Raw genomic sequence first — 16,241 nt, 5'->3', positions numbered from 1 at the left:
ATAAGCGTCCGGATTAGTGTCCCGCTCCTTGAAAGCGGTAGCTCTAGCCTTTAGCTCAGTGCGGATGTTGCCTGTAATCCATGGCTTCTGGTTGGGATATGTACGTACGGTCACTGTGGGGACGACGTTGTCGATGCACTTATTGATGCAGCCGGTGACTGAGGTGGTATACTCAATGCCATTGGATGAATCCAGTCTGTGCTAGCAAAACAGTCCTTTAGCGTAGCATCCGCGTCATCTGACCACTTCCGTATTGAGCGAGTCACTGGTATTTCCTGCTTTAGTTTTTGCTTGTAACCATGAATCAGGAGGATATAATTATGGTCAGATGGCGAGGGAGAGCTTTGTATGCGTCTGTGTGTGGAGTAAAGGTGGTCTAGAGTTTTTTCCCCCTCTGGTTGCATGTGACATGCTGGTAGAAATGAGGTAAAACGGATTTAAGTTTACCTGCCTTAAATTCCCCGGCCACTAGGAGCGCCGCTTCTAGATGAGCATTTCCTTGTTTGCTTATGGCCTTATACAGCTCGTTGAGTGTGGTCTTAGTGCCAGCATCGGTTTGTGGTGGTAAATAGATGGCTACGAATAATATAGATGAGAACTCTTGGTAGATGGTTTACAGCTTATCATGAGGTACTCTACATCAGGCGAGCAATACCTCGAGACTTCTTTAATATTAGACATCGCCACCAGCTGTTATTGACAAATAGACACACACCACCGCCCCTCATCTTACCAGACGTAGCTGCTCTTTCCTGCCGATGCATGGAAAACCTAGCCAGCTCTATATTATCCGTGTCGTCATTCAGCCACGACTCGGTTAAACATAAGATATTGCAGTTTTTAATGTCCCGTTGGTAGGATAGTCTTGACCGTAGATCATCAAGTTTGTTTTCCAGTGATTGCACGTTGGCCAGTAGAACCGATGGTAGTGACGATTTACTCACTCGCCTCGGAATCCTCACAAGGCACCCCGACCTTCTCCCTCTGTATCTCCGCCTTTTCTTCATATAGACGGTTCACGAATCGGCGTATGCGAACATGAGTAGATTACCTTGAAAACAAAGGGCAGACATCTTGGACGCAGTCTCCAGTTCTTATTATACCTCAGTAACACAGCACAGAAGGAGTGAAGGATACAAGACCAAAAAGACAACATAAGAACAAGCAGACATGAACGCTCATAAAAAACAGGAAATAAATCATTATTCTTGTGATATAGGCATTTGGAATATCGCGCAAAAACATACATTCAAATTAATTATATATCTCGCCCAGCCCTAACGGGTATTCTTGTAATTGTTAAGGACTGGGGAGTTTTTCAGTATAAAAAATAAACAGAATAGAGCTAAGCACAGGCAAAATCCTACAACATGGTTCAGTCTGCTTTCCACCAGACACTGGGAGATGAATTCACCTTTCAGCAGGACAATAACCAAAAACAAAAGGTCAAATATACACTGGAGTTGCTTCCCAAGACAGTGAATGTTCCTGAGTTGCTGAGTTACAGTTTTGACTTAAATCTGCTTGAAAATACAGTGAGGGAAAAAAGTATTTGATCCCCTGCTGATTTTGTACATTTGCCCACTGACAAAGACATGATCAGTCTATAATTTTAATGGTAGGTTTATTTGAACAGTGAGAGACAGAATAACAATACAAATATACAGAAAAACGCATGTCAAAAATGTTCTAAATTGATTTGCATTTTAATGAGGGAAATAAGTATTTGACCCCCTCTCAATCAGAAAGATTTCTGGCTCCCAGGTGTCTTTTATACAGGTAACGAGCAGAGATTAGCCACAGAAGCAATCAATCAATCAGATTCCAAACTCTCCACCATGGCCAAGACCAAAGAGCTCTCCAAGGATGTCAGGGACAAGATTGTAGACCTACACAAGGCTGGAATGGGCTACAAGACCATCGCCAAGCAGCTTGGTGAGAAGGTGACAACAGTTGGTGCGATTATTCGCAAATGGAAGAAACACAAAATAACTGTCAATCTCCCTCGGCCTCAATGCAAGATCTCACCTCATGGAGTTGTAATGATCATGAGAACGGTGAGGAATCAGCCCAGAACTACACAGGAGGATCTTGTCATTGATCTCAAGGCAGCTGGGACCATAGTCACCAAGAAAACAATAGGTAACACACTACGCCGTGAAGGACTGAAATTCTGCAGCGCCCGCAAGGTCCCCCTGCTTAAGAAAGCACATACAGTGGGGAGAACAAGTATTTGATACACTGCCGATTTTGCAGGTTTTCCTACTTACAAAGCATGTAGAGGTCTGTAATTTTTATCATAGGTACACTTCAACTGTGAGAGACGGAATCTAAAACAAAAATCCAGAAAATCACATTGTATGATTTTTAAGTAATTCATTTGCATTTTATTGCATGACATAAGTATTTGATCACCTACCAACCAGTAAGAATTCCGGCTCTCACAGACCTGTTAGTTTTTCTTTAAGAAGCCCTCCTGTTCTCCACTCATTACCTGTATTAACTGCACCTGTTTGAACTCGTTACCTGTATAAAAGACACCTGTCCACACAATCAATCAAACAGACTCCAACCTCTCCACAATAGCCAAGACCAGAGAGCTGTGTAAGGACATCAGGGATACAATTGTAGACCTACACAAGGCTGGGATGGGCTACAGGACAATAGGCAAGCAGCTTGGTGAGAAGGCAACAACTGTTGGCACAATTATTAGAAAATGGAAGAACTTCAAGATGACGGTCAATCATCCTCGGTCTGGGGCCCCATGCAAGATCTCACCTCGTGGGGCATCAATGATCATGAGGAAGGTGAGGGATCAGCCCAGAACTACACGGCAGGACCTGGTAAATGACCTGAAGAGAGCTGGGACCACAGTCTCAAAGAAAACCATTAGTAACACACTACGCCGTCATGGATTAAAATCCTGCAGCGCACGCAAGGTCCCCCTGCTCAAGCCAGCGCATGTCCAGGCCCGTCTGAAGTTTGCCATTGACCATCTGGATGATCCAGAGGAGGAATGGGAGAAGGTCATGTGGTCTGATGAGACAAAAATAGAGTTTTTTGGTCTAAACGCCACTCGCCGTGTTTGGAGGAAGAAGGATGAGCACAACCCCAAGAACACCATACCAACCGTGAAGCATGGATGTGGAAACATCATTCTTTGAGGATGCTTTTCTGCAAAGGGGACAGGACGACTGCACCGTATTGAGGGGAGGATGGATGGGGCCATGTATCGCGAGATCTTGGCCAACAACCTCCTTCCCTCAGTAAGAGCATTGAAGATGGGTCGTGGCTGGGTCTTCCAGCATGACAACGACCCGAAACACACAGCCAGGGCAACTAAGGAGTGGCTCCGTAAGAAGCATCTCAAGGTCCTGGAGTGGCCTAGCCAGTCTCCAGACCTGAACCCAATAGAAAATCTTTGGAGGGAGCTGAAAGTCCGTATTGCCCAGAGACAGCCCCAAAACCTGAAGGATCTGGAGAAGGTCTGTATGGAGGAGTGGGCCAAAATCCCTGCTGCAGTGTGTGCAAACCTGGTCAAGACCTACAGGAAACGTATGATCTCTGTAATTGCAAACAAAGGTTTCTGTACCAAATATTAAGTTCTGCTTTTCTGATGTATCAAATACTTATGTCACGCAATAAAATGCAAATTACTTAAAAATCATACAATGTGATTTTCTGGATTTTTGTTTTAGATTCCGTCTCTCACAGTTGAAGTGTACCTATGATAAAAATTACAGACCTCTACATGCTTTGTAAGTAGGAAAACCTGCAAAATTGGCAGTGTATCAAATACTTGTTCTCCCCACTGTATACAGGCCCGTCTGAAGTTTGCCAATGAACATCTGAATGATTCAGAGGAGAACTGGTTGAAAGTGTTGTGGTCAGATGAGACCAAAATCGAGCTCTTTGCCATCAACTCAACTCGCCGTGTTTGGAGGAGGAGGAATGCTGCCTATGACCCCAAGAACACCATCCCCACCGTCAAACATGGAGGTGGAAACATTATGCTTTGGGGGTGCTTTTCTGCTAAGGGGACAGGACACTTCACCGCATCAAAGGGACGATGGACGGGGCCATGTACCGTCAAATCTTGGGTGAGAACCTCCTTCCCTCAGCCAGGGCATTGAAAATGGGTCGTGGATGGGTATTCCAGCATGACAATGACCCAAAACACACGGCCAAGGCAACAAAGGAGTGGCTCAAGAAGAAGCACATTAAGGTCCTGGAGTGGCCTAGCCAGTCTCCAGACCTTAATCCCATAGAAAACCTGTGGAGGGAGCTGAAGGTTCGAGTTGCCAAACGTCAGCCTCGAAACCTTAATGACTTGGAGAAGATCTGCAAAGAGGAGTGGGACAAAATCCCTCCTGAGATGTGTGCAAACCTGGTGGCCAACTACAAGAAACGTCTGACCTCTGTGATTGCCAACAAGGGTTTTGCCACCAAGTACTAAGTCATGTTTTGCAGAAGGGTCAAATACTAATTTCCCTCATTAATATGCAAATCAATTTATAACATTTTTGACATGCATTTTTCTGGATTTTTTTGTTGTTATTCTGTCTCTCACTGTTCAAATTAACCTACCATTAAAATTATAGACTAATCATGTCTTTGTCAGTGGGCAAACATACAAAATCAGCAGGGGATCAAATACTTTTCCCCCCTCACTGTACATGGCAAGACCTGAAAATGGTTGTCTAGCAATGCCCAACTTGACTGAGCTTGAAGAATATTGAAAATATTAAATGGGCAAATGTTGTACAACCCAGGTGTGGAAAGCTCTTAGACTTACCCAGAAATCCTCACAGCTGTAATCACTTCCAAAGGTGATTCTAACATGAGTGTTTTATTTTTCAATAATGGTTTTAAAAATGTTAGAATTTGTTTGATTTTGAAATGAGAGTACTTTATGTAGATCGTTGACAAAAATTACAATTAAATCCATTTTAATCCCACTTTGTAACAGCAAAATGTGGAAAAAGTCAAGGGGTGTAAATACTTTCTGAAGGCACTGTTTACCCTAGCATTTACCTAAACACTTTTGTTGCTAGCCTCCATGTTAGTGTTTAAGCTGTAGAAGCGCAGAGTGAAATTGGTTTAATTGGGCTTACTTTGGTCTGTTTCTTCTCAGTGGCGTAGACAATGGACGTGCAGCACACCTCTGCGATCTTGCGGCCCTCACCGTAGAAAGACCAGCAGCAGATCTCGTCCCCGAGCACGTCCTTGACAAACAGGACACGCCCGTTGAAGCGCAGCCCCAGTTTATCAAACAGCTCAATGTTTTTCAGCAGGTTGTCATCCGAGTTACTGAAGGAGAGGGAAAAGCAAGGAGTTGGGTCAATCCCAAAGACACAGCACCATTGTCGACATACACATGCAGAGAGCATGAGATCCTGACTTGAGATGCATCACCCCTTGGCAACAATGCCTGACATGCATGAAACCCTGAAATCTCAAACTGAAATATTTGGTTTTACATTTCTAAGAGTAGGCAGTAAGTAATGTAACTTTTTTGTTGCTTAGCTTAATTGTGGCAGTGCTTGCTAAAAGAGAGACTTTAGGCATGGAATCATCTACAAAGTCAACAGCAGCTACAACACGACTACCTATTGGATATACCTAAACTTCTGGGCAATGTTCCCTCTAAGCTGCGTGCACTTCCACGCAACTCCCTCAGGACTTCCGCGCAGAACAAATGCTGGCCCGTGCAAGATTGAACTTCACTAGAGTTGCCCCATTAGTTTACACATCTTTCCTTAAACAGATACTTTCCTTCTAATGTGGGGATTGTGATTGAATCAACATAGTATCATCCACTTTCAATGCAACAAACCTAACATTGCAAGATTGAGTCTGTGATTTTGATGTAGCAGGCGGTCCTTTCAATCGCCTACTGTCGAGAGTTTGTGCTTTTGAGATCAAAGAGCATTTGTTGATATTCTTTGCTATTTAGCAAGTTATTAACCCAGTTATAGCATTGTTTTGGTCAGCAATGGGAGAGTGATTGCTTCCTATAAAAGCACAAAACCTGAACATTTCTTGCCATCTTTTAAAAGAGAGTCAGGTAAGAGCTTTGATTTTGTCTTAAAAGAACAGTGTTCTATTTTAAGACAGGCTTGAATATGCAGAAAAGGCCAATAGGCAGAGGGTAGCCTACATGTTTGTCTGATGCTCTATTGTAATAAAACATTAATTTTATTTAGTAAAGTAGTTTCTTGAATCATACACTAACACAATAGCCTACAACGCAATTTCCAGTCACCTATTACGCCAATGGTGTTTACAGACCTTTTTTGTTTTCTTTGGACAAATGACTTGGGCTTTAGGACAAGTAATATCAAGGTTAATGTTGAACAACACATAGTAGGTTACAGTAGGCTATATAAACACCCAAACATCTATAGCTATTTCCATGTGAAAATGTTATGGGATGCATTTGCATTGTTTTTCTGATAGGCCTATTAGACTCAAATGGCCACTGTCTAAAACTGCAACTTAAAGTGGGTACAGTTGAACTACAAAGCAAATGTGTGCCGGAAGTTACACAGAATGCTCAGTGTTCAAGTTTCCGCTCACAAGACCTGAAATTTGCTCAGTGTCTGAAAAATTGGGGGAACATTTCTCCTGGGTATCAACACTATCTGGTATGCTTTTGTAGTAGGATTAGTTGAGATAACAATTCAGAGCTATTCGAGTTCATTCAGATGAGAAATCAGGCCTGGGCCGAAGCAAGGAAAATAGACTTGTGTTTTCCCTATATTCATTTAGCCACTCCAAAATATATACAGTGCATTCGGAAAGTATTCAGAGCCCTTGACTTTTTCCACATTTTGTTACGTTACATCCTTATTCTAAAATTGATTAAATGTTTTTCCCCCCCTCATCAACATACACACAATACCACATAATGACAAAGCAAAAAAGGGGTTTAATAAATGTTTGCACATTTATAAAAAACAACAACTGAATTATCACATTTACATAAGTATTCAGACCCTTTACTCAGTACTTTGTTGAAGCACCTTTGGCAGCGATTACAGCCTCGAGTCTTCTTGGGTATGACGCTACAAGCTTGGCACACCTGTATTTGGAGAGTTTCACCCATTCTTCTCTGCAGATCCTCTCAAGCTCTGTCAGGTTGGATGGGGAGTGTTGCTGCTCAGCTATTTTCAGGTCTCTCCAGAGATGTTCTATCGTTTTCAAGTCCAGGCTCTGGCTGGGCCACTCAAGGACATTTAGAGACTTGTCCCAAAGCCACTCCTTCATTGTCTTGGCTGTATGCTTAGGGTCGTTGTCCTGTTGGAAGGTGAACCTTGGCCCCAGTCTGAGGTCCTGAGCGCTCTCGAGCAGGTTTTCATCAAGGATCTCTGTATTTTGCTCCGTTCATCTTTGCCTTGATCCTGACTAGGTCACCCAGTCCCTGCCGCTGAAAAACATCCCCACAGCATGATGCTGCAAGACCATGCTTCACCGTAGGGATGGTGCCAGGTTTCCTCCAGATGTGACGCTTGGCATTCAGGCCAAAGAATTCAATCTTGGTTTCATCAGACCAGAGAATCTTGTTTCTCATGGTCTGAGAGTCTTTCGGTGCCTCTTGGCAAACTCCAAGCGGGCTGTCATGTGCCTTTTACTGAAGAGTGGCTTCCGTCTGGCAACTCTACCATAAAGGCCTGATTGGTGGAGACTGCAGAGACGGTTGTCCTTCTGGAAGGTTCTCCCATCTCCACAGAAGAACTCTAGAGCTCTGTCAGAGTGACCATCAGGTTCTTGGTCACCTCCCTGACCAAGGCCCTTCTCCCCCGATTGCTCAGTTTGGACGGGCAGCCAGCTCAAGGAAGAGTCTTGGTGGTTACAAACTTCTTCCATTAAAGAATGACGGAGGCCACGGTGTTCTTTGGGATCTTCAATGCTGCAGAAGTTTTTTGTTACCCTTCCTCGACACAATCCTGTCTCGAAGCACTACGGACTATTTCTTCATGGCTTGGTTTTTGCTCTGACATGCACTGTCAACTGTGGGAAATTATATAGACAGCGGTGTGCCTTTCCAAATCATGTCCAATCAATTGAATTTACCACAGGTGGACTCCAATCAAGTTGTAGAACATTGAGGATGATCAAAGGAAACAGGATGCACATGAGCTACATTTCAAGTGTCAGAGCAAAGGGTCTGAATATGTATAAAAAAATAATTAACAAAAAACGTATTTTCGCTTTGTCATTATGGGGTATTGTGTGTAGATTGCTGAGAATTTGTATTTCTTTAATCAATTATAGAATAAGTCTAACGTAACAAAATGTGGAAAAAGTCAAGGGGTCTGAATACTTTCCGAAGGCACTGTATAATCGGGACGTAACATTTTCAGTATAAACTTAAACGACTAAAACCAGATATAAAGTATGTAGAAAAGCTAATTGAGCTATATTTTAAAATAAGATCATGTTTGAGAACTAAGTCACCAAAATAAAAACCTAGACAATCAGGGAGAATCTAAAGTTTAAAAAAATGGCATGGCATTTAGTCACTCAGCATAAGAACATGGCATAAACCATGGAAAAATTTGTAGAATTGCAAGAAATTCGCTTTAACCCTTTGAAACACAGACGCAGTTTTCCTTGCATAAAAATAAATCAGGAGTGACAGGACGCCACTGGCTTTGAGTAAAGCCAGTGTGTCTATGTGTGTGTATGACTCAACACTATACACGTCAGCTACTACAGCGCCTGAAATGGCTGCAACATTTAACAAAGAGCTGCAGTTAGTTTCAGAATGGGTGGCAAGGATTAAGATAGTCCTAAATATTTCAAAAACTAAAAGCATTGTATTTGGGACAAATCATTCACTAAACCCTAAACATCAACAAAATATTGTAATGAATAATGTGGAAATTGAGCAAGTTGAGGTGACTTGGAGTAACCACGAACTGTAAACTGTCATGGTGAAAACATATTAGGGCTGTCAACGACCCCAAAAAAAGATTGGTCGACCGAAAGTCGTCTGTTCTTAAACTTTTATTTTTCCATATATAGACGACAAACCCTATGTGTTTTAATAAAATCAACTATATGGTTTGAGCATGTTTGATGGTTTAAGCTTAAGGTTTGATGAAATAAGACAAATGCCTCAAGAGGGCGCCAGAGATCTAGATAACCAGAATTTTCAACAAATGTAACCTGCCCCAACTATTCTCCTCCCGCTCCAGCTGGCTTTCGCAGATTCTGCCATTACTCTCCAGATGTTTCCAGTAATAAGTCTACATGAGGATTCTGCAACTTTTCTCATGTGGAATGCCATTTTTATCTTATAATTTCTACCGATCTGCGTGCCAGTTATGGTTTTCATATGCACATTTTCGTGAAACGGTTTCATTTAATTTATACTACTGGCACACAGCTCGGACACCCATGCATACCCCACAAGACATGCCGCCAGAGGTCTTCTTCACAGTCCCCAAGTCCAGAACAGACAATGGGAGGCGCACAGGACTACATGGAGCCATGACTACTGGAACTCTATTCCACATCAGGTAACTGATGAAAGCAGTAGAATCAGATTTTAAAAAACATAAAAATACACCTTATGGAACAGCGGGGACTGTGAAGAGACACATACATAGACACACACGTTCACATGGATTTTGTGTTGTAGATATGTGGTAGTAGAGTAGTGACCTGAGGGCACACACTTAATGTGTTGTGAAATCTGTTGTGATTGTATTGTAATGTTTTAAAAAATGGTATAAACTGCCTTAATTTTGCTTGACCCCAGGAAGAGTAGGTAGCCATAATAAATACAAATGTGTGGTTTGCATCACTTAATGCCCGATGTTAAACAGTGCATTCGGAAAGTATTCAGACCCCTTGACTTTTTCCACATTGTTACGTTAGCCTTATTCTAAAATTGATTAAATAATCAATCTACACACAATACTCCATAATGACAACGCGACACCAGGTTTATAGGCATAAAAAAAAAAGGAAATACCTTATTTGCATAAGTATTCAGACCCTTTGCTACGAGACTCGAAATTGAGCTCAGGTGCATCCTGTTTCTATTGATCATCCTTGAGATGTTTCCACAACTTCATTGGAGTCCACCTGTGGTAAATTCAATTGATTGGACATGATTTGGAAAGGCACACCTCTCTATATAGAGGTCCCACAGTTGACAGTGCATGTCAGAGAAAAAACCAAGCCCCGAGGTCGAAGGAATTGTCCGTAGAGCTCCGAGATAGGATTGTGTCGAGACACAGATCTGGGGAAGGGCACCAAAACATTTCTGCAGCATTGAAGGTCCCCAAGAACAGTGGCCTCCATCATTCTTAAATGGAAGAAGTTTGGAACCACCAAGACTCTTCCTAGAGCTGGCCGCCTGGCAAAACGGAGCAATCGGTGGAGAAGGACCTTGGTCAGGTAGGTGACCAAGAACACGATGGTAACTCTTTGTAATAATGGTAATCATTGAGTTAATAAAGCCGCATACAAACATGGTCTATTTTTTGCTTTCTTGAGTAAGGCAGATCCAAAATGCAGGTGTTTCAGCCTACCTCAGTGCTTTCTGTGGTGGTGGGGCAGCCAGCGTAGGGGTTGGTAATGTTCTCTAGTTGCGCCTTGTTTGGCTCAATGTTCTGTCACTCATGGGGACACTATGTCACCGCAACATCTACGGGTAGAGCTCAAATTCAAGCCCCTTGGGTGCTGCCATAGTTACATTAGAAGTGCCCATCCAAGAAGGCTCAAGGTCACTGGCCACATAAAATGACGTCAAATCACGTTATATCTACAGTAGCTTTAATTGGACTGATCATGTCAACATCATACTTTCAAAATCTTAGCTAGCAAGCTAGCAGTCATCGTCACAAATCAAGTCGACAATCTACTGGCAAATCCGGAATTGCAAGTTGGGAATTCGGGCCTCTTTCTAGAGCTCCGACCTGAAGATCACTGATGTCATCATGATTCGACATTGTTTTTTTTCCAGAGTTCCCAGTTGTCTTGTAAGCACCAGAGAATGCTAGACTTTGATGACAAAATTTGCCCACGAAGGACCGCCGGCGCTACCTTCCTATTCAAGTGAGCACAGCACAAGATGAGTCCAAAAATGTATTGTATGCTACTGCATAAATGATGTAATATGCCAGAGAGATATGTATACTGTAGCTAAGAAAGTAATACTATGTGTATGTTGTGTAGTAGCCCATGTGCCTCACCCTAATAATTTGGTCAATTTTCCCCTCATAATTTAGCCTACTGTTCTGACTTGGTGGTGCACATGTAGCCTATAGCCTGTTTTAGAGAAATGTAATCGAATATTGTAAGAACTTTCATTGTCTGCATATATGCCCCCTTTATTTATCCTACGGTTCTGACTTGGTGTACAGGGAGAATACTGTAAGAACGGCCCATGTTCTGAAATCTGTCGCTGTACATTTCAAAAGCGCTGAACAAATAGTTATATTGACTACGTCCGTCCTAGCTCACTCATTAATGTCTTAAATCAAAATTACGGATTGCCTCTTATCCGCTCGTCGTCCTCTTATGCCATAGTTTGTACATATTAATTGTCAGTAGAAACCACATTTGTTTAAGCAAGTCAGCCTTTCAGCTATGTTTTTTTTTAAAGGCAGTAAAATGAGGCTGAATGAACTCATTCGCTGCCAGACAAGGCTCCGCTGATAGCCAGGTGTAGTGGTAAGGTGTTGGTACTGCTGTTGGGACAGCTTTATGTAGGCCCTAACAGTTTGTGGGCACTGTTTGTCACCGTTATAGTGCAATTAATGTATTTTTTAGTGTTGTGGCTTTGCTGGCATGCATAAAAAATATTTGATGTTGAAATGTTGAAGACGAAATGGTGCTGGAATAGTGGAGGAAGCTCCTGTTTTCTTTACGACTTGAGGTAAACTCTCCATGGTTCTAAATCAATAGTTGTTTAGTGGTCCAAAAATGTCTGAAACGTTAACTTGCTTGACCATGCTGTAGGTCATGTAACTGTTTGTTACATGCAATATGCTTTGTGTACTTCACCCGGACAGATGTTGCGCTCCCGTTTTGTGATGAAACAAAGATGTGGTTGAATGTATTCTGCCACTGTGTCTCGGCCTTAGGCCTATAGATCACGGTCTCAAGGCATATGAACTAACAGGTTTAGAGCAAACAATGCAATTATCACAACAAATAGGTTGTAATATGGCATTTTTTTCTGGCATTTTTTTTTTTACCAACACACCACTACTGCTTATATGTAACATCGGGCTTTAAAGGGTTGAAACTGAAATTCTCTCAGCCCCATGACAAAATGTGTAGAATAGCAGGACATTTGCTTTAAAACAGCAACATTGTCTCTTCGGCTAAGAGGACGGCCTCTACAATTTTAGATCAGAGACCATGCCATTGGCCACGCCCACTACCCACTCCCCCCCCCACCCCAACTTTGCCACAGCTGCTGAAAAAAATCCTAGGGGAGACAATGGACTCTGTAGAGGACTGGCAATATTTCAGACAACTGAGAAACAGATGTATCATCTTGATTAAGAAAGCTAAATCAAGTTTTAAATCTCTGACTCTGCTGGTGATCCTTCAAAATGTTGGAAAACAGTAAATGCACTGAAGCGTACACATTCCTCTTCTTCTCTGCCTAAGCAAGTTCACTGTGGCTGATATGCTTGATCCATTTTTACTGCAGCTCTACCCCCGATTGTGGAATCATTAACCCATAAGGTAGTGACCCTTGTGACCTAAATAATTGTCGCCCTATTTCTAAACTTTATTGCCTAGCTAAAAGATGATGATTTAAGCATATGTACTTTGGATGGTGCCCATATTGATCATGCCCCTGCTTACAAATATCTGGGCATCTGGACAGGTCAAAAGCTGTCTTTTAAAAAGCATATTGATGAGTTAGGTAAGAAGCTGAGTATACAGAAATGGGCTTCTTCTATAGAAAGCTGATTAATCAGTCGACTTTCCTATCGATCATAGACTATGGCGACATCATCTATATGAATGCAGCTGCCACTTCACTAAAGCCGTGCAGATGCAGTTTATCATAACGCACTGCGCTTCATTACGGGCGACAGTTTTAGTACTAATCACTGCATTCTCTACCGGAAAGTTGGTTGGCCCTCTGATGTCACGTAGGTTGAATCATTGCTATGTTTTCATTTATAAAAGCTATTTTACAAAAACTCCCACTATACCAAACATCATTACTAAAGTTTATAGACATATCCACACCTGGGTCTCAGAGATGGCTAACTCTGGAAATTCCTTTGGTCTCTACTGAGTTAGGTAAATCAGCTTTTAGTTTTCTTCCACCTTATTTGTGGAACAATCTTCAAACTGTTCTTAAATTGGATGTTTTGGTGGCTCTAAGGCAATTCAGAAAGCTGATTGATGACCTTATTACTGATGAATGTGTTTCTTTTTACGACCGTGTTTTCTTTCTGCTTGCATTTTGTATTTGTATTTTGATGTGTATTTTCTGTAATTTATGTAATTCAGGGCTCATCTGTAAAAGAGACCTCGGTCTCATCTTGGTATCCAAGATGGCGTAGTAGTGCGGCCGTGTATTGTATTGTGTACTCGTGTAAATAGCCAGTTTTTTTAGTTTTTTGTCTTTTATTCGTATTATATTTCTCTATCTCACTTTAGATCCTTTAACTAAATATACTTTAATAGAACGGATTCTATTATTTCTTTATTTTTAATCAAGAACCTACGGCTGAAACTAGCCAGCTAACTAGCTACTTGCTATTAGCCACCGTTAGCGGTCTTCACCACTGTCCGTGGGCCTGCACTACCTACCAGCCAGCTCTAGGACAATTATTGGCCAGTCTGCACAGCGTGCTATCGACCCAGAGCATATCGGATTTTCTGCCGGAATTACTGAATCACTGGACCTTAACACTGGACCGTCGCAACTAGCTAGCTGCAACCGAATGGCTGTTGTTGGCTAATCACCACTTCCCGACGTACCAGTTAGCCTTGAGCTAGCCTCGAGCCAGGCCCATCTCCCGGCTATCTACCTCTCTGTCAACCGGAAGGGACCTCCTAGTGTCGACACGGAGCCCCGCCGATCCATCACGACTGGTCTGCCGACGTAATCGTCTGATGTGGTTTCAACAGGCTTCCCGTTGCGACGACCACGAAGATCCATCTGCTAGCCCCGGCCCGCTAGCAAGCATAATCAACAGCCGTGCCTCCTGCTCGCCTGTGTTTTAGCAGCCTACGATCTGCTCCCGGACTTATTTGGCGCTGTTCACTGGACCTTATGATCACTCAGCTACACAGCTAATGCCTGCTGGATTGTTCCTTTACACGGTACCCCATCCTGTTTATCTGTTTAGCCTCAGCCCAAACTTTCGTCACCATTACCAGTTGTTGTCTTAGCCCTCTCAAATAACACCTGTGATTGCGTTATGCCTCTATCCCATGTCAATATGCCAAGCCATTTGCTGTTTGGGTTAGTTCTTATTGTACAATTTCACTGTAGAGCCCCAAGTTCAGCTCAACCAGCCTCAGAGAGCTCCTTTGTCCCAACCCACTTACATGCGGAGACCTGCTCAATTGGTACCTCCAGTGATGCCATCTCTTTCATAGTTATCCAATGCTTAGGTGTACCTCCACTGTACTCATATCCTTACATATCCTTGTCTGTACATAATGCCCTGAATCTATTCTACAACGCCCGGAAATCTGCCCCTTTTATTCCCTGTACCCAACGCACTAGAAGTCCAGTTCTTAAAGCCTTTAGCCGTATCCTAATTATATTCCTCCTCTGTTCCTCTGGTGATGTAGAGGTTAACCCAGGCCCTGTAGCCCCCAGTATCATTCCTACCCCCCAGGCGCTATCATTTGTTGACTTCTGTAACCGTAAAAGCCTTGGTTTCTTGCATGTTAACATCAGAAGTCTCCTCCCCAAGTTTGAGTTATTCACTGCGTTAGCACACTCCGCCAACCCTGATGTTCTAGCAGTGTCCGAATCTTGGCTTAGGAAGGCCACCAAAAATTCAGAAATTTCCATTCCGAACTACAACATTTTCCATCTAGATACAACTGCCAAAAGGGGGGAGTTGCAATCTACTGTAGAGATAGCCTGCAGAGCTCTATCATACTTTCCAGGTCTGTGCCCAAACAGTTTGAGCTTCTACTTCTAAAAATCCACCTTTCCAGAAATAAGTCTCTCACTGTTGCCGCTTGCTACAGACCCCCCCCCCCTCAGCCCCCAGTTGTGCCCTGGACACCATATGTGAATTGCTTGCCCCTCATCTATCCTCAGAGTTCGTACTGCTTGGTGACCTAAACTGGGATATGCTTAACACCCCGGCCATCCTACAATCTAAACTAGATGCCGTCAATCTCACACAAATTATCAAGGAACTTCCAGGTACAATCCTAAATCCATAAACATGGGCACCCTCATAGATATCATCCTGACTAATTTACCCTCTAAATACACCTTTGCTGTCTTCAACCAGGATCTCAGCGATCACTGCCTCATTGCCTGCGTCCGTAATGGGTCCGCGGTCAAACGACCACCCCTCATCACTGTCAAACGCTCCCTAAAACACTTCAGCGAGCAGGCCTTTCTAATTGACCTGGCCCGGGTATCCTGGATGGATATTGACCTCATTCCGTCAGTAGAGGACGCCTGGATGTTCTTCAAAAGTGCTTTCCTCTCCATCTTAAATAAGCATGCCCCATTCAAAAAATTCAGAACTAAGAACAGATATAGCCCCTGGTTCACCCCAGACTTGACTGCCCTTGACCAGCACAAAAACATCCTGTGGTATACTGCATTAGCATTGAACAGCCCCCGCGATATGCAAGTCAGGAACCAATATACACAATCAGTTAGGAAAGCAAAAGCTAGCTTTTTCATCAGAAATTTGCATTCTGTAGCACTAACTCCAAAAAGTTTTGGGACACTGTAAAGTCCATGGAGAATAAGAGCACCTCCTCCCAGCTACCCACTGCACTGAGGCAAGGAAACACTATCACCACCGATAAATCTACAATAATCGAGAATTTCAATAAGCATTTTGCTACGGCTGGCCATGCTTTCCACCTGGCTACCCCTACCCCGGCCACCAGCTCTGCACCCTCCGCTGCAACTTGCCCATGCCCCCCCCCTTCTCCCATCCTGAAAGAGCTGCTAAATCTGGACCCCTACAAATCAGCTGGGCTAGACAATCTGGACGCTTTCTTTCTAAAATTAGCAGCCGAAATTGTCGCAACCCCTA

General features: G+C 43.0%; 1 protein-coding gene across 1 annotated transcript in view; it reads right to left on the bottom strand.

Annotated features, from left to right (window-relative positions):
- The window catches only part of LOC121550714 (BTB/POZ domain-containing adapter for CUL3-mediated RhoA degradation protein 1), a 34,201-nt gene that overhangs the window by 6,547 nt on the left and 11,413 nt on the right, over positions 1-16,241 (bottom strand). Inside the window, exon 6 of the mRNA XM_041863072.1 lies at positions 5,115-5,310. Within this exon, the coding sequence (XP_041719006.1) occupies positions 5,115-5,310 (196 nt within the window). The remainder of the gene's footprint in view (positions 1-5,114; positions 5,311-16,241) is intronic.

This window comes from Coregonus clupeaformis, chromosome 35 (genome assembly GCF_020615455.1).
Source record: "Coregonus clupeaformis isolate EN_2021a chromosome 35, ASM2061545v1, whole genome shotgun sequence".
In the NCBI taxonomy this organism is placed as follows: Eukaryota; Metazoa; Chordata; class Actinopteri; order Salmoniformes; family Salmonidae; genus Coregonus; species Coregonus clupeaformis.
The sequence above is the reverse complement of the archived record's forward strand: the minus strand, read 5'-3'. Positions and strand labels throughout refer to the sequence as shown.